This window comes from Paramormyrops kingsleyae, chromosome 15, assembly GCF_048594095.1.
Source record: "Paramormyrops kingsleyae isolate MSU_618 chromosome 15, PKINGS_0.4, whole genome shotgun sequence".
NCBI classification, from domain to species: domain Eukaryota; kingdom Metazoa; phylum Chordata; class Actinopteri; order Osteoglossiformes; family Mormyridae; genus Paramormyrops; species Paramormyrops kingsleyae.
In genome coordinates this window covers 6,349,830-6,368,751 of record NC_132811.1, presented here as the reverse complement: position 1 = coordinate 6,368,751, position 18,922 = coordinate 6,349,830, and the positions used below count along the sequence as shown (strand labels likewise).

The following is an 18,922-nucleotide window of genomic DNA, read 5'->3' as shown; positions in this document are numbered from 1 at the left end:
AAGTTGACAGTTTCACGTTTACTTATGTTTCCACATAAAAAGACAAATGACTAGCAGACAAGATCTTAGGATACTTTTGAAAATCTGTAGAAAATCGGTCACAAACACTTCATTCCTTTAATTGTGCTGCTTAGTTGGAGCACAAGCTGTAGCAGATATGCAGGGAGTACAAACATAAAGGCACTAGGCTGAGGAGGTCTGGACCATTTGGGTCAGAATATACAATATACTTGTATACAGAAGAGCTGCTAGGGGTCTAGGATATGTTTTCTGGAGGTCTAGCCAGTTAAAATCCTTCCATAACTTGCTTATGAAATAGTGCAAATAGTTTCCTCTTATTTGTGATTTTTTTTTAAAATCACTTCTTAATTAGTCATTAAACGTTGCATCCTGAGCAGGGTCCCCCCCCCCGACCCCACACTGTTTGGGATATGCCTCACGGCCTGCATGACCCAGTGCCGGAGAAGCATAATGTGGATGGATGGATTATGAAAACTGCATGGTGCAGCACGCCCCGGGCCTCCCTGTAGACCGCTCTGCGATGCGCGACATTTACGGAGCCATCGCACCGGCCCATCCAGTGGATTCCGGGGTCTCTTTTGTGCAGGGGAGACCGCAAAGAGCCCGACGCGCTGAGCCGGGCCCGAAATATCCACCTACCCCAGAGTGCTGAGCGGCCGTGCTTTCAGCCGGCATCAAAAGGCATCTTTACAAAGCCGTACCTCAATAAAGTCAACATACTCATCGGTGTAATAAAATGGACGTAATTAAAACTGATGGTGAAGTGTTAGATTCACTTTTATTTTGTGCAGCGTTCCCTCTCGCCGAGAAACCAACAGGGTATATTCAAAGAAAACAAGACGGACTCGATCATTTACACATGGTATATTTATTAATGATTTGTATAAATCATCATTCCCATTCATTTTTGAATATCCTTTGCTAATTGGGTAATAGGCAATGGCATAGACTGACCTTTGGGAAACTGTGTTTTGGGTATGTAGGCTCCTGTTACGCTCGAAATCAGATGGGTGGATGGATGGATACCCCAATCAGACTGACAGTAAAATACAGTCAGCCCACATCTTACACTTTTTTTTAAACATGGTTTTGAACCATGGTTCGCAGCGGTGGCTCAGAGGCTAGGGATCTGCCAGCAACTGGAAGGTTGCTGGTTCAAATCCCGTGAACGCCCAGAGTGATTCTACTGTGCTGGGCCCTTGAGCAAGGCCCTCAACCTGCAATTGCTTCATCTTGGGTATGATGTTAATCTACATCCAACCCTGCAGGCCGGTCCTCCAACTTACCTTACTTTAACACTAACTAACATAATTACCCAGTTTCACGTTGGTGTATAAGCGTGGAATGAGCACGAGGTGTGTGTCAGCATACTGTCTGTTCGAACATCCACTGGTCTAGTTGTTGTCTAGCACTGGTTAGTGGCGAAGCTGTACTTGTACTGTACAGTGCATGTATAATGTTTTTTGTCACTTTCCCCCAAATCAATACATTATAACAACTAATGTACTGTTTTTACATATAATTTACATCAAATAGGTGCAGTTCTGTAATCTAGGCATGATTTAAAGTGTACAGGTTTGGAATAGGTGTATATGCAGAGTAATTAGCCACTTTTATATAATGGTTTTGGATGCTTTATATAATGGCTTTGGAGTATCGCGGTTGGTTGTGGAACCAATTTATTTTGTAAGATGCGAGAGCAGATATGCATTATTAGTGGCAAGGGAGAAAATGAGTGAGTGTTCACAGCAGAAGCATGTAGACTTTGGCATCATAATAGTACATTACCTGACTTACTTCGATCACTTTACGTACTTTCCCTAAATCTGGGAGGGGTCAAACTTCACCGAAAGGATGAATATGAAATGGCAGCCTGTCACAGCTATACAGCTCTCACAGCGTCTCAGGGACATTCGCCGCTTGTCACCGTCACCAGTCTCTCCCCCTGTTTGTTTACGAACCGGCCTCCAATGGCAGAGTTGCTGGTTCTCCTCCATTGAGCGTGTAGGTGTGGAGGGCGGTCAGAGGCCGGACAGGCGCAGGACCCGCAGGACGTGCAGAACCTGCACTGCTGCATCACCGGCGACTCTGCGACAGCTGCTGGTTAATGGAGTCGACCTGGGCTCAGGCATACCCCGCCGTTCGAGACCCCACCCCCTCAGCAATCATACACCTTGTCACCTCGCACACAGAATATGCAATACGTTACTTGCAGATGTTCCCAATGGCTACTTTTATTTAGTAAATCTTGAGTGCAAGGCTCGGGTAAATTAAGTCTTGTCAAATTAAATTCATGTCTGGATACTATAGATGTCATAACGCAGTTCTAACTTAACGTTCTCTACCTCCTCCAGCGTAGAAAACGGGAAGCATTTCGGTGTGCTTCGCCGAGCCGTCACGGGGTTTCATAAAACGCACTGCTGTTCTAGTAGAGCTGAAACTCAAGATATGGTGCTGTCTGCTTCTAGATTAAAGACATACATCACTGGGGCTTTAATAGGAGAGTCCGTTGGAGCAAAATGTAACTCACTGGAGGAACATCATAAATTCAGAGAAAGGCAAACCGATTATAGGAACAGGACTTCCTGTGACTGTTAAATATGGGTTTTGGTGCCTGTGGTAATGATCCCTCTGGTTCTTTGTGGCAGATCTGGGTTTGTACGGGACCATCCTCTGTAGGCTTCAGATGGGGGCTGTGGCTTCACATTTTGATGAAAACAAGTGTCTGCACATGCGCACCGGCGAACTCACCCCTGCCAGATTGGTCCGGTGGCGTCAGCCGGGGGCCGCCCAGACGCTCATCCTACCGTCTCCGCCCGCCTACATTAGCGCCTGCGGGGGGGCGTGTTTATCCTCGTCACGCGCCTCCTCTGATGTCACCACCTGTTGCTCCGGCCGGCCCGTCCCGCTCCATGCCCAGCAAGGCAGGGTGGCATGCTGCCTCTGCACCTGCAGGGGGCGCCGAGCAGCGGGGCGTCGTCAGAGCGGAGAGCCAGTGGGGCCGCGTGAGGCCGTGGAGGCTCTCATCTGCCATCCTTGACTCAAAGCCAGGCTTGACTCAAGCCAGGCTCCTCGGAGCTCATCTGCTCGCCCTGCCATTCCGCCGATCTTCTTAATCTCCCCCTCTCCATCGCCCGCTCCCACTGTCAAACTGTCTCCATGTTTCAAGTCAGACTGGTGTTTTTTTTTTTTCTCACCTCCCGAGCTAAAAATAGCGCCTGAGACTGAATCCTGCATAACTCCAGGAAAATGCCAAGCGTCTGCTGAGAAACAGCTCAAAACACACCGGAGATAAAGGTCCTCCCCTCTGAAGCGAGTCAGGTATAACCGTGATGCTCGGAAGATAACAGGCTGACGGGGGCAGCTGGCTCTATTCAGGGGGTTCGACACTTGAATGTATAATCGCTGCTGCTGGGGGAATGTGGTCGTCCCTGTGAGTAGATTAGGGGGCAGCTGGGAGGAAGGCAGACATCACAGATCCGGCGTTTTCTGGGCTAAAGGACGGGCAGTGGCATGCCTAAGCAGCGTTCCTGCCCCCGGCCCGGCGCTGACGACCCCTTCTCTCTGTCCCCCCCTCCCCCAGAATGACTCCTGGAGTGAGCTGTATTCCTTCGCCCTCTTCAAGGCCATGAGTCACATGCTTTGCATCGGCTACGGGCGACAGGCGCCGGAAAGCATGTCTGACATCTGGCTCACCATGCTCAGCATGATCGTGGGGGCCACCTGCTACGCCATGTTCATCGGCCACGCCACCGCGCTCATCCAGTCCCTGGACTCGTCGCGGCGGCAGTACCAGGAGAAGGTAGGCGGCGCTCGCCGACACCTCTACTCCCGCTGATGTCGACCCACCCCCTCCCCCCACCTTGGCCGGTAGGTCGATCTCTGTTTGCGGTTCTGCTGGGACCTGGTGTTAAGTTTCGCTGAGAATCACTGTGACGTTTATATTTACAACTCTGAGCATGTGTTTACGGCCCCGAACGCGAGGGGTCATGTCTGCCTCCTCCCCTTGCGATTACTGACCTTTCCTGATGTCTAGGCATCATTTTTCTCCAACTGTCCAGGCACCCAGATCTCTGCATTTTGCTTAGAGCAGTGATTCCCAGTCGGGTCCTCGGGGATCCACAGACAGTACAGGAGCTGGGAGGAAGCAAAGATGTGGACCGGCTGTGGGTCCCCCAGGAACGGATTGGGAAACACTGGCTTAGAGGTTGCTGCATGACTGGGGTGGAGAAGATAGCCCTGTCTCTCTCGTGTGTTTCCCCTGTTTGTATGTCTGTAGGGATAGGAACTGAATTTGCTTGACATTTATAGCAAATCAGTGAAGATTTAGCGTTTATTTTCACTAAGAACAATAGAACAGTGATGAGCAGTATTGGTTAGATTTTATTGAAAATTAAACTTATATAATTTAAATTTATAAAATTGCCACGTTCATCAGAGCCTGGCACCGCTGTAAATATTTCTGTGACCTGTGGGTCTGGTTTTTGTTTGAAAGCTGTTATGATACCAGTGATGAAAGACATTAGCTGGTCAGTGAGCTTCACCTGGCCGATATATCAGACACGATTTTCCCCAGAAGAGAGAGCACACATGCTGTTCCAGAAAATAGGGCAAAGTAGCGGCCAGCCAGAGTGTTTCGGGAGAGTAAATAAAAGCTGAACAAACGTGGAAAATGGAACAGAAACCGAACAAAATGCAGCACTGGTCATAATCTGTCCTCAAACCCATCTAGGTAGCTCTGACGATCGACAGACAGCCAGACTGACCGCCCCTTTATTGTCAATATTATTGTAATACTATCAATTGTATTTCAAAGAAAACAATAATAAGTGAAAATGATGTGAGGAGGAGTGGAAGATGTGAGAACGCGCTGCATTATCACAAAGACAAAGGCTTTTATCGGAAGGTGTTTGCATAGGAACTGGAATAAAAGCAGCCCCCCCAGCGAGTCTGTGCCAGCGGGACCGACCTCCCCTGCCCCCTGGCTGTGCCCTCGGACCCTCCACTCAGAACCCGAAAAGATGCATTAAAAGCGGCTGACAGTTTCAGCTCATTCACACAGTTTCTGCGATAATCCATATGATACTGTGCTGCTGGCAGAACCTGACAGGTGTGACTCTGACGCACGATTGTGGCTGATTGTGATGCAGCTCAGAGCTCCATTCATTCCATGAGTTCGCTTAGACTCACCATTCACTGTGTGCGTGAAGTGGGCACCGCCATTTAAGCACGTCCAGGTGCGAGGTGCTACAAGCCGTTCGTGGGCATTTCAGAGCAATCGCTGTAGATGACAGACGGGCATTTCCCTGAGAGCAAAAAAAGATACTTTTGCAGCACCTATTTGAATCTTGATCAGTGGAGGGAATTGAATTCAGGCGACGTAATGGGGGGTGTGCCACATTATTCTTAATGGAAAGTTTTATATCATCTAATTGGATGAAAGAAGTCTTCCCAGTGTTGTGATGCATGTAAGTGTTTATATTTTACAAATGCCCTGTGGAAACCCTTTCGAACAGTGATCAATCGTGGAAATTAGATAATGGAGAACTGATTTTCCTAGTTGGGATACGTGCGAGGGCTGAGACTGGAGAATTACCTAAACATGAAGCTTAGAAGGTAACGGATAATTCTCAGCTTATCTGCTGTTTAGAGTAACCTTGAAATCTCATTATCTGTAACCGCTAGACTGTCCCGACTGCGATGCGGAGCATGAAAATCTTTCTATCCCCTATAGCTCATTTATGCCACATTTGTGTTGGTTTATGCTCAGAACTGCTTTATATAACCTCACAGAATCTAGAAGAGTTGTGTTCAAAGGTGCAGGAACTCAAGTCTTGAGAATTATGCTGTGTTCCATTTACCTTGGAGGTCAAAAGTTGGTGCTGGGAATTACGTCACACTGCATTCCAGTACAAAGCCATTTAGCAATACCAGTTCTAGCCAGGTTCATTGTTAGCCATTGCTAGCAATACCAACGAAGAATAACAATGCGTTTGCGCATGCAAACACCTCAGCGACATGTCCACTGATAGTGGTTGGATAGTAATGTGTGTACGACCAATTAAAAGAACACAAATAAGACATCAGTGCCAATAAACCGTATATATCTACAGCTTTCACTTCTGTTGATAAAGGGCAGCCATCTTGAAGTCCGAGGTTCCTTCTCCTTTCTGAGTCGGAACTCCGATTTCTGGGGACATTCCAGTTGACATCTCTCGGAAACCTCGGAAATTCTAACAGCCAAGTTTGAATGGAAAGCACGCTTAGTCCAGAGTCACTACGAAGGACTCTTCGCCCCTAGTTTACAGTTTTCACACTTACTAAGTTGATTGCATCAGTGATTCATGAACTAATTTGCATATCAAACAAAACAGGAAATGTGAAATAAATTTAATGCCGGTATAAACCCCGGTGCATTTTGTAGATGGTAGTGATAGTAAATCTGGAGGTTCTGTAGCCAGCCCTTCAGTTCAGCCACCCCTCTTTTGGAGGAAGACGATTTGCATTGTAATCCTCAGCTAATGCAATCAGTCAGCAACTCGTCTCTGATAACTTGCACTAGCAATGAAGATAATGGCAAATTTCACACAATGACAAAAATGAACTAAAGGTAGATTTGCTGTGGAAATCAGTTCCTGCACAGTACTTCATTATTAAATTTCTGTAAATGATTATAAGTAAAGCTCCCAAATCTTCTTAAGCTGGTAATTACAGTAATTATAAGACATGACACATTAATTGCATTCAGATAGGCATTAATGCATCTTCACAAGAAATTTCACATTCATCTTCATTGTCCCATATTAAAGGAGTTGTATGTTTTATTTAGTGTAATAATAGTAATGTTAAAGTGCTGATTTTTAAGTAGATTTTATTTTTTGGAGCTTTAGGCATAGATATCTGATGCATTCATTGAAGCAGAGGCTGTCCCTTTAAGACCAAAACTGAATTCTGAAGATGGATTGGAGGATGTGGGAGAGACGCCTGAGTGGCCTCACTATTAGATTGGCCTATGTCCCCTGTGGGATTCTGGGACATTGTCAAGGCAGCAGCTTGGCATCCCGGGGATGGCCTTCTTAAGGCGACGGAAGCTGTCTCTTCGTCCTTGATTACTGAGCAGCTGGCAAGGCGCAGCAGAGGAAAAGAGGACAGGCTGCTCTGTGATGACCTGCCTCGTCCGGAGAATTGCCTGTCTCCCGCTCTTCCGAACTGGTTCTGAAAGGGCCGGGAATGTCACAGATGGTAGCCGTGGCTTGGCTCCTGGTCTGTGCCGCTCGCCGGGGGCCCTTCGAGAACCGTGGGTTGGTCGAAGAGTTTGACTGCCGCCTGTCTAGAAAAGGAGATATTTCAGGAGGAAATATTCAAAGACCTAGAAGAAGTCTCTCAGCGGAAAAACAAATGGGGCTATAAGGGAATTTGAGCAACAGGAAATAAGAAAGTCGCTTCTCCATTGGATAGAGGGGGTGCCACATATTCCCATATAATACGATTTGTGAAAGATCCACAAGTGTTTTGTGAGGAACATGTAGTTTAGTGATCAGGTGAAAGAGGTTGTAGGTTCCTTGTCTCTCAACCCTGCTATTGGCTTTACCATATTTTTAAAATAATTGTAGGATATTTATAGCTTTTGCTCATGCATCTTCTTTTTCTTAATATGTGACATATTAATGCAGGGAGACAAATGGCTTTCCCTCTGTTTAACGCGCATGTGGTGTTAATGGGTGACTACTCTACCTGATCACTGCCTTTGTGCGACATTTCAGAAGTCCCGCCTCATCCGAAGAATGAACGAAGCCAAGCAGGGAAGCATTTACTTGATTAAAGACGTGAAGTGACAGTCAGTGATTTTAGTGTCACTAACAGTTCTATTAGTTTTGAATTAGACTTAAGCTTGGAGTCCATTCATTCAGACTGTTTTCATGAGAGATTGATTTTGCCAATTTTAAGATGATTTATTTTATATGACACACAAAAAAAGAATTCCTGGATTTAACAGATGCTGCAAAGAAACAGAGAAAACTAAATAAGCCTGTGGTTAAATCATCCATATAAACAGCACATTCTTTAAAAAAATGTTTAGTTTTATAAGTTTGATGCCATTGAGCGCATCGGTTTTTGATAAGAGCTCATCTGGAAATGGTTTGGTGTGGGTTTGGGTTGTGGGGAGCCTGGGGCAGGCCGGCCTGCACTCCATGGATGGGATGCCGTTGGAGAGCATCTGCACATGTGCTGAGTAAAGCAGGGAACTCAAGGAAGCCCACACAGACGGCCAAGTCAGCGCTGCGTTTACCACTGTAATCTATGGGTGGGCAGCTAAGTCAGTGTTTGTCAACCCGGTCGTGGGGGACCCGGAGATGATCCACGCTTTTGATTTCTCCCAGCTTCCCTGCAGACAGTTCCACATTTTTGCTCCCTGTCGGGAGCTGGGAGGGAGCGAAAACATGGACCGTCTTGAGGACCACGTTTGACAAACACCCTGCTAAGTTAACCATCCTGCGTCAGCTTGTTTTGGGTAAATATATTAATGCAGTTCACTATACAGTAACCACCAGACTGTTTAATAAAAGACAGCATTACAAGCAGAATAGATCACAGTTATTAAGGGCACCGCTGATACACGTAATTGAAAGTCATCATCATATTTCTGTTGCTTAGCAGGCCCTGCATCCAAAGCGACACGGATTATCGATTTTATATCTTTTCCTCTATTACATTCAGCGTGATGGATATTTTATTAAGGTCGCTGCCTGAATGGACGAAAATGACTGATGCACAGTCAATATTACCGGCACGAGTGTCAGAAAACAATGGCTGAAATGCGCAGAAGCGCCAGAAGTCTTAGCATGTCTGATTTATTATAGATGTGTGCTATTGTACATTCCCAAAAGCCCACTCACCTGCTAGCCTAGCCTCTCTCTGCATCGCTCTACCTCTCAGCGATAATGGGATGGTGGCAAACTGTAATAATTAATGATAACACTGACTAACCGCTACGTACAGAAGCCGCTCCTGGAATGAACTTAGGCCTCTCGGCCCGTAAACTATATTAATTTAGTTTATATTGCCCCACGAGATGTTAAGGTCTTCTGTTACATCTTGCCAAAACAAATGCAGTATTCCATGCGAGTCTGGCTTAATCACTGCCACAGAGGCACAGGGATGCCTGACACTCCGCAGGGTTGCACAGTGAGCAATGGTGCCCGTCTCCTCCACCTTTTGCCCTCCACCCTCCTGCCCGAGAGACTTAATTACTATTACAGTCTACAGTACTGTGCAAAAGTCTTAGTCAGTCAAAGAAAACAATGTCTAAATGGTCTTCACGTTTGGTGAAAAACTGGTATTATGTCTGTCGAGGTGTGTCAGCCATTTCAAAACCTAAAATCACCCAGTAATTTGCAGCGATACACCCGTGCATTTTTTGACTGGACCGCTAGGATACCAAGTCTTGCTAATTAATATCTCACTGTGTAATTTAAGTAATTAAATAATTAATTAATTGAGCTGGCGGTGAAATTAAAAAAAAAAATACATGGAATGGCTGAGGTGCCCCCGAGGAGAGGTTTGGGAACTGAAGCGCTGTTCATCTAGCCGTCCAAGGAGATATCAGTGACTTTTTGGACAACAGAAGAAATTCTTGTTAGTTTCTACTGTGCTGTTGTTAATTTGCATATAATATAATTGTGGGGTTTTTTTCCTAAGCAAATATGGACTTACCACCCAATAGCTTTAAACATTTCCTTACTGCCTAAGACATTCCTACAAATCTGTACATTACAGTTGGCTCTTTTAGTAAAATCAAAAATATATGAGAATTGTCTCCGCATACTTTGTAAAATGGGCACATTTCCTGCTGCACATACCAGTAGAATTCGTTATTTAAAATATCTTCACACGGAAGCTCGATTATCATATTCGCAAGTAGAGAAAGTGGGAAAGGTCGTATATGTTTTATCGGAGAGGTTTTTAAATAGTTTTTGTTCGTCTTATTTTGCTGCCTACTTTCGTATTGTAAAATGAGATTTCAGTCATACATCCTCCCTAGAAAAGCCCCACCAGTGCCAGAAATGTGATGTTCTCCTGTGATGGTCTCAGATCTTCTGATTACAGTCAAATCTAAGTTATATTTTAGGAATTTCAGATAGTGCCATTTTATAAGAATTATTTGTATCTTTGTGTACCCAGCGGTGTCCGGATGTGTAACTTCCTCTCCCTAATTTTCTATTTGCTTTTTATTATTGATTATGTAGCATGTTGTGTGTTTGTGGGAAGGCTGACTACGTCTGAGAGGATTATGGTAGGATGCTGAGAATTTGTGAGAGAGGATCCTGCAGGTGAGGCTGAACTACACAACTACAACGGGGGAAATAACGGACCGTCCAGAGGCAGATAAGGCGTTTCAGCTCTCGGCATGGCTGAGCGAGCCTCGGGTGCGAGCCCTCTGGAGGGGGCCGACTAACACGGGCGTGTAAGTAGGTGGCAGGAACTTGATGCAAACCTGTCCGGTCACCTGTCTGAGAATTAAACCGAGACGCCCATAATATCGCGAACACCTTTTGGTGGTATTTATAGGGCAGTGTTTCCCAACACAGAGCTGAGAGGAAGCAAAACCGTGGACTGTCCGGGGTGCCCGAGGACTGGGTTGGGAAACACTGGTATAGGGAACTAATATGCATGGCCTCAGGGATGGAGACTGGCAAGGACAAGTTGGGCATTTAGCCAGGGTGGCATCTAAGCATACTGCATACCCACAGCTGGTCCACGTTTTTGCTCCTTTCCAAGCTCTCTGCCAGACTGTCCCCAGGAGCTGGGAGGGAGCAAAAACACGGACTGTCTGTGGGTCCCCAAGGACCGGATTGGGAAACACTGATCTTGGGCACCACATGACTTCCTATCGACACTGTTTAGCTTAACAACAAATATAATATGAACTGTACTACTTATGAAATACATAATTTTTTTTTATTTTCTAACACTGTAACTTTTGCTAAAAACAATAAAACAAAGTAAAATTAAATATTAGTTTTGGTATTGATTGGTGCATTAGACCTGTGTATCCCCCTGCCGCCTTGTGATTGGTCGCTTGCTGTCTACCATTCTCATGCGTCCCGTGACGTGGATGGCTGGGTTCTGGCTTTTTCTCTGAGCTGCCTTTCCTTTCCCCGCACGACCCTTCAGCCCTTCCCCTTGGCGTGATTCAGGGCTCCAGGCCCAGCTCCGTGACAGGCCCCGGCAGCTGCGCGCCCCGAAACCGGCACTTTGCGGGAGTCGGGGGCGGGGGGGGGGGGGGTTTGGTAAATACAGGTGCCCTTTACGAGTCGGCAGGCGAACGAAGGCAGCAACTGACACTGGCAGGCCGTCTGAAGAGATGCGTGGGCGTTTGGAGCCGGTGTGACACGCGGCCGTCCGGGGAGAGCGGGGAACGGGGGAGGGACGTGACGACGGGCCACTTAGCTGCGTAGTTTCCAGAGAGCATACGGTGCGAGACATGGCAGCTGTTAAAGAAGAAAATATGCGGCAAAGCCATTCATTTCTGAATAAGTGACACGTATAAATCTTGCTGCAAATAAACCTGTAAAGAAACGTAAACATTTTATTTAGATGATGTCATGTTTTTGAGCCCCAGGCTAACCTTATTCTGTACCGTACAATTTTAATTTGTTTTATTGTCTGAAATTTCCAGACAGGTTATATGTGAAGTTAAAGGTTACCCTGAATGTCGGTTGTCGACTGTAAATGTGGTTCAATTATGTCTCTGTGTCAACAGTTTATCTGTTTTAGTATAATTGAGTTCAGTTGTGTATTATTCACAAAACTGTCCTAATGGTTTGCCGTTCCATATTTTTTTTAATTTTAGAAGTTTAGTTTACTTTATTGCACATTTTTTAATGCGTGCAACAGTATTTTATCTACTTCAGTCAAACATATCAAACCATTTTTAATAATCTAATTAGCTGTCAGACTTATAAAATAATATATAAATAAATGTATAGGTATTTTATATTTTGTATCAGCACACAGTCCTTGCAGGCTAATTTATTTGTATTTAGGAATCTCTCATTTTACCCATATTTATTTGATCAGCAGATGGTGTGTTTGGTGAAAGAATTTGATCCTTCAGGTGTATGGGGCTGACGGTCAACAAAACAGAGATATAACACTCAGGCACTCAGTACGTTCGTTACGTTGAAGAATTTAAAGATATTTATGCGCAAACCAGGTGTGCTAACTTGTACTCAGACAATGCTCACCATTCTCATTTCAGATGGTCTAAATTGTCCGTCTGTTTAGTCTGTGCCCAAAACTTAGTGTTCCTGAAAATTAATGAAAGTTAAACGTTAAGCAAAACTGACTGCCTCATTAGTGCTAGCTTCTGTGTCAAATATTGGTCGAGACTACTACCTCCACCTACGGCAACTACCCTCCAACCTGCCTGCCCTTGGCTCACGCGATGCCTCTCCATCCTTCCCTGCGGCTGTGCCTCTATTAATCCTGCCATCGTGCATCAAGCACCCCGTGCCTGCACCGGTTGGCCGCTGCATTGAGACTGATATTTCAACCCCTGTATTAGCTTAGTCATTTCATCTTGTTTGTTTGACTCATCTGCCGGCCCCTGGAGGATGGGCTCCCCCTTTGGGTCTGGTTCCTCCCAAGGTTTCTTCCTCTTAGGGAGTTTTTCCTTGCCACCGTTGCCTTTGGCTTACTCACTGGGGGGTCCTTACGAGGCAGAAATGTAAAGCGCATTGAGACAATGTAATGTTGTGATAATGTGCTATATAAATAAAATTGAATTGAATTGAAAATTTTTTAAAGGAGTTTAAGGGTGGCCTTTGATATTTGATTGTTTCTCTTTCAGACATTTTGCGTGTGAAAAGGGCAAAGGCTTGGCCCTAAATAGAACAGTGAATCATCCCCAGCATGCGCTGTCCTTACCATACCGTCACCATAATGTGAAAAAGTCAGGCGAGAAATCATGACGAAGTGTCTATCAGACTTTTGCTTGCTCTGGGATTTCGGAGATAAAACACTGATGTTTCTTTCACATTTAGGTAGCTGTCCCTTAAGGAATATGATACATTTTTATATTAACAACAAGGATTCAGTTATTTCCCATTGAAACCTCTTCAACATCTAGGTGCCACTGGTAGCACTTACACTCCCTGTACAAAATATGTCGTGCTCACTTTGCCGTTTAGGGCAGTCAAATGGGTTTGGGAAGAAGGACAAAGACAGTCAAAATTTAAAACATATCTATTCTATCAAGGGCGTAAAAGTATTATCCAAGTGCAACAAGGGCGCCGTTTCTTCCCCCGATAACGATCCTGGACGCTACTTGCCTTTTTTTCCCTTATGCTTCAGTGTTCGACGTTTGCAGCTCATGGTTCTCTGTCTTCTGACAGCATTTAATGAAGCCTCTTTCACTTCTATAAGAGATTTTAAAGTTTAATTCAACTCATGATTTAAATTCCAATGCATACTGTGTTCAAGGTTAACTCCCATTGAGTCCCTACTTTTTCTTGACTTTGTCATTAAAAGTTTGTTGTATTAGTCAGTGCTCGACCTGATTGACATGCATAGAGAACATGGGCACTCTGAATTATTAAAGAGTACAGGTCAGGTCCAGGGCCAGACTGTTTACTTTGTGCACTTTATTGAATCCCCTAGTTCCCCCCCAACCACAAGCAGACTAACGTTCCTTTCCTGCATGTAATATTAAACAACTCACTGACTTGGGTTGTGTACTTTGTGACACTGCAGATACAGTATCCAGCAAAACACACCTCAGACCATTGATCTTGATCATACCTGCAGCGGTACGTTCCTCTTTACGGTACAGGTTTGAAAGGACGGGGTGGAGACTATGAGAAGGAGGTACAGTTGTTTCCACCAATCATATTTGCTTCTCTTTTCGTATTATTTGTATTGTTGGGTGCTGTTTGGCTGGATCCCATAACTCTACCCTCACACCAGACTGTTTGAATCATTGAATCATCTCTGCAACTCAGCTTATAACTTGTGTCTTAAGACCGTGTCAGATTGTTTGGATTATCTACTATGGCTGTTGAGTCTTTCTTTCTAGTAGATGTACATTCGGCTTAGCCAGTACTGCTGCCGCTTGACTACATACATCAAAGTCACTCTCTGTGTCTGCTCTCGCCTCCTCACCAGAAGATTTATTGGTTTTCCAATTCGGTCAACTGGAGCAGCACTTTAAAGGCGAAAGTTACTGTAGCCATGTGGATTTTTTGTGCTGGCTTGCCTTCTATAAGGTCTTACTCTTGATGCTGAACATGCTTTGATCAACCAGAAGCAACCACCTGTCATCCATCCATGGCAGGGAGTGAAGAGCCAACAAAAAAAGGCATTTCCACCAGATACCGTTCACCATCCTCTACTGCGTGAACTCCTGGAAACTATCCCAGCACTTTGGCTACAGTCACAAGGGCATACCAGCCTAGTTTGCCAAGTCTTATACTTCACAAACTGTAGTAAATATTTCTGGTTGTCTCTCTATGTGTGTGAAATGTTATTCGATGGAGTTTTCAGACTCTCTGCTTCTGTTTGTGCCAAATTTTGGTGCCGGCAGATAGTGAGGGGTCACTAGTTGCCAAAAGGAATCAAACTACTTGAATTACCCCTCCTGGATCTTCCAGTTCAGTGCCCTGCCATTTGGTTTAAGGAATGCGCCAACAATGTCTCATTGGTGATGGAATCCTTTTTTATGGGGATGATGGCATGATGTTTCATGTATATAGATGATATTTAATACCATTCACACGTGCCTGACCTTAAGGAAGAGTTCTAAAGGCAAAGCTCTATCTGAATGTGGAATGCCTCTTTCTGAACCCTTCGATCAAGTTCCAGGCTAGACAAGGTCCATAGAAGGAATAGTGACCAAACTGGCTAAAACGTCATCCTTGTCCTGTATGCACTCAGATTGCTTCCGCCAGCTTTAACTTCTTACAGCATCAGTGGGTGGACTGGTGCTATCTGTCTTAAGAGGAAACACAAAAGCTAACTGATGCCAGGAGATATTATAACAGTTAGGGTATTAGCCTAAGTCTCTGTAAAGGCCTTCCCATTGTACCACTGAGTTGGGCAACTTACCTTTTCTTTTGTTAAGATGTACCAGTTAGCTTTGTAACTTTCTTTTAAGGTCACTGAAGCAACTTATCGTCTTGACAGAGATTTATTTTCATTTTCCCTCCAAAAGGCTCTTAATTATATATCACATTAAAGCCTTTATGCAACATGTTTAGCTGGAAGAGATGCCAGTGAAGTGTAAATGGCTGCGAGGGAGAGCCAGCAGCACTGGGCCGGAGTTTAGCAGACCCTTATTTTTGTGTCTGAAACTCCATGTCAGGGCTTGTTGCACTGGCCCCCCGAGCCCCGCTGTGAGCGTTGCCGCGGCGATGAGTCACAGCGAAGCCCCACCTGCCCATTAGTAAGCAGCCCCCGATGCTTTCAGAGCAGCGAAGACGTCTGCTTGCGTAACATCCTCCCCACGTTGGGCAAAGCACAGCGTGTCCTTCAGCGAGCTTCAGCGAGGCCACTGCTGACCTCGGAATTATTCACTTTCGCTCTTAAGTGTCTATTTTGTCATTGATTTCATGAATTCATCCGACTCTGTTTTTTTTTGTATTTTATTTATTTTCATGTCAATAAAAATCAATTGTGAAGGTTAACCTGACTGTTTTTAGTCAAAAAAAGAGTTTTCATGACATTTTCTGAATATCATGATCCTGGTACATGAATTCAGGAAGAAAAGTCAAATAAGTAAATCAGTAATTGGGTTCCTTTGGTGCCGCATCTCTTGCCGTTCCGTCCAAACAATTTCATTTTTTTTGGCTGGCTATTCCTTGGAGTATTAAATAAAAAAAGCTTCCACATCCATGCAACATTAAACAACATGATTAATAATTTGCTGGTGTAGCATCGCTGTTGAAATATGGACACTACCGATAACAGGGATGTAGTTTATAAATATTGTTTGTTACTGTTTTTTTTCTTTTTGGCCCATATGTGACACCGTTTTAAATGAGCTTTTTAAAAGCCATCTAAATATTTGAATGCTTCCTGCTTTTCTCTGGCTGTATTGCGAGGGAAACTGAACATCTAGGCTGTCTCTTCAATTCTCTTTATCCATTTCCCTAGTACAAGCAAGTGGAGCAGTACATGTCCTTCCACAAGCTGCCGGCCGACTTCCGCCAGAAGATCCATGACTACTACGAGCACCGATACCAGGGCAAGATGTTTGATGAGGAGAGCATCTTGGAGGAGCTTAACGAACCACTACGGGAGGTGAGGAGGCCATGACGGGTTTGTTCTGGGTGAGACGTCGACCAAAACCCAAGTCTCAAAGTGTGGGCTGACATCTTCTCCCTTCCCCAACAGGAAATCGTGAACTTCAACTGCCGCAAGCTGGTGGCCTCCATGCCGCTCTTCGCCAACGCGGACCCCAACTTCGTGACGGCCATGCTGACCAAGCTGCGCTTCGAGGTCTTCCAGCCAGGCGACTACATCATCCGCGAGGGCACCATCGGCAAGAAGATGTACTTCATCCAGCACGGGGTGTTGAGCGTGCTCACCAAGGGCACCATGGGAATGAAGCTTTCAGATGGATCCTACTTTGGAGGTAGAGAACAGAGCTGGCCTCGGTCTACGTGGGTGCAGGGTTTGCAGAGGTGGAGGTAGAGAATAGAGCTGGCCTCGGTCTTCGTGGGTGTAGGGTTTGCAGAGGTGGAGGTAGAGAATAGAGCTGGCCTCGGCCTATGTGGGTGTAGGGTTTGCAGAGGTGGAGGTAGATCTTTCCACATGAATTACATGTACTCACGTTAGACTTTTATATAAAGAAACTCATTTAGCTTGCAGTGTTCAAAATCTTAATACGTATGCAGTGGAATATTAAATATAGTATTTAATGAATATTTTTCTAGAGTAAAACTAAACACAAAATCAACTTATGCTTTTTGTTGTCCAGTGCAGAGTTATTTGAAGCAGTTGCTATGTTAGTGGCCTTTTCTTTTCACCATCCATCTGCCTGACCAGTACCAGGTCATGGGAGGGTTTGGAGACCATCCCAGGAAACACAGGGCTCAAGGCGGGGGAGCATCCTGGACAGAATGCCAATCAATCGCAGGTCACACACAAGCAATCTCACACCCAAACAGACACTACAGGCCATTTAGAGACACCAATTATCCTAACTGCATGTCTTTGGACTGCAGCGGGACACCATAGTACCCAGAGAAAATGTGCCCAGTGAGGGAAAGCATGCAAACTGCACACAAGCAGAGCAGAGAGGGGCTTCAAACCCTCAGCCATGGATGCAGGAAGCAACAGCGCTCATGAAACCCCGCCACTCCATCACCCCTGTCGTTTGATTGCCCGAAATACATACTTCTTAAAAATACAGAAATGGGAATCGCTGGAGAAGCCATAGACTCAGTGACACAGTCATTGTCAATAATGTGTTGTACAGCATCTTAAAAAAACATTCAGTGAGCTTTGCTATTAATTTTACGACATCCTGTAGCATCAGTCTACAGATACTCCTGTGCCTCAGTTACATCCATGTAATTAACAGCTAAATTAATGTGGAAATGATAACTGAGATAGAGGTAAGAAAAAGCACCCCCCCCCCCATTGTGTTTTGCTTTATTTTCCTCTGGTAAGTCATGTCCTACTTTCAGAGTCTCTTTTTGGGGTTCCATGCAGAGGGGGTCTGGATTTGGCACCGGTGCAGAAAGGCCATCATACTCCCATTGGGGCCAGGAGGAAGAGGAGGGGTTTCCTAACACGCCTGAACCCTCAATCAAAGTGGAGATTTTAGCCAAAAGCGCGAATGAACAGCGAGACAGAGGCCAAAGATGGGCGAGCGATTAATAACGGCTCGTTAGGGGTGCAGGGCTGGGACGGCGGCGCGATTTGTGATGCGGCCCGCGGGGCTCGTCAGCTGGGCCCGTATGTCGGGGGTTAGCCAGCGAGTCGACAGCATATGGAGGTGCACGTCCAGACGGTGTATCGGAGCTCCTCTTTCTGCACGCCTCAGATCTTGACGGTGTGCTTTTTAATCACAGTCGAGGCATATTGTTAATCTCCTATTAGGACATGGCATCCACTGTTAGGGGTTTTAAAAAAAATATGGACGGCCTCCTTTTAAATGGCAGGATCACGATGAAAATGACCTTGAGGTAACGTCGAGCCTGAGAGGACTGGTGACGGATTTACCTGTCAGAGTGGTTAATGAAGAGGTAATCATCAAAATATAACTCGTCCGGAACGTCCTTTGTCCCCTGTAATGGCTGCGTAGGCAGCTGGCGGAAGCTGATGTTTTACTCGACCGCCCCCCGAACCTCGCTGCCCTGGCTCCTCACTCCCGGGGGCTGCGCACTGCCTGCTGTAGCGTTTAGAGGTCTTTTAGCGTTAAGTCACCCCTGCCAGGAGAAGTGGAGATTCCGGGTCTGGCGAAAGACAAACTGGAAACGTATTCCTGTTGGTCTTGCGGAGACCCACGAGTGTTAGAGGATTATTAGCAAAGCTCTAGAATTTGTTTTATTGTTAATATATTCACCCTTTGGTAACAAACCTGCCTGTGGTCTGTGTGGTGCTACCAGCTGACCATCTGTCTCTCCCCTTCTACTTGCCCAAGGCAAAGACCGATTTTTGTTTTAGCGAAAGCAAATTAACTACTGCTGCTATAACAGCGAGGCTGTTTATTATTAAATTTTTCCACCTTCTGAATGCTCACCTCTTTAGGGTGGGGCTCAATTTCGTTAATCTGGCCACTGATTTAGCACATTTCTATTAATAAGCTTTTGAGCGTGGGAATGACTTGAATATTTTCCGTATAATTATTTGAGGCTGTATCCAGGGGGAGCCGATGTTACAGTGCTCTGTAGGA

At 45.4% G+C, this 18,922-nt stretch overlaps 1 protein-coding gene across 1 annotated transcript in view; it reads left to right on the top strand.

Annotated features, from left to right (window-relative positions):
• Positions 1 to 18,922, top strand: part of LOC111860460 (potassium/sodium hyperpolarization-activated cyclic nucleotide-gated channel 2) — a 55,957-nt gene that overhangs the window by 25,960 nt on the left and 11,075 nt on the right. Inside the window, exons 5-7 of the mRNA XM_023844202.2 lie at positions 3,605 to 3,823; positions 16,174 to 16,320; positions 16,414 to 16,654. Coding sequence (XP_023699970.1) covers positions 3,605 to 3,823; positions 16,174 to 16,320; positions 16,414 to 16,654 — 607 coding nt within the window. The remainder of the gene's footprint in view (positions 1 to 3,604; positions 3,824 to 16,173; positions 16,321 to 16,413; positions 16,655 to 18,922) is intronic.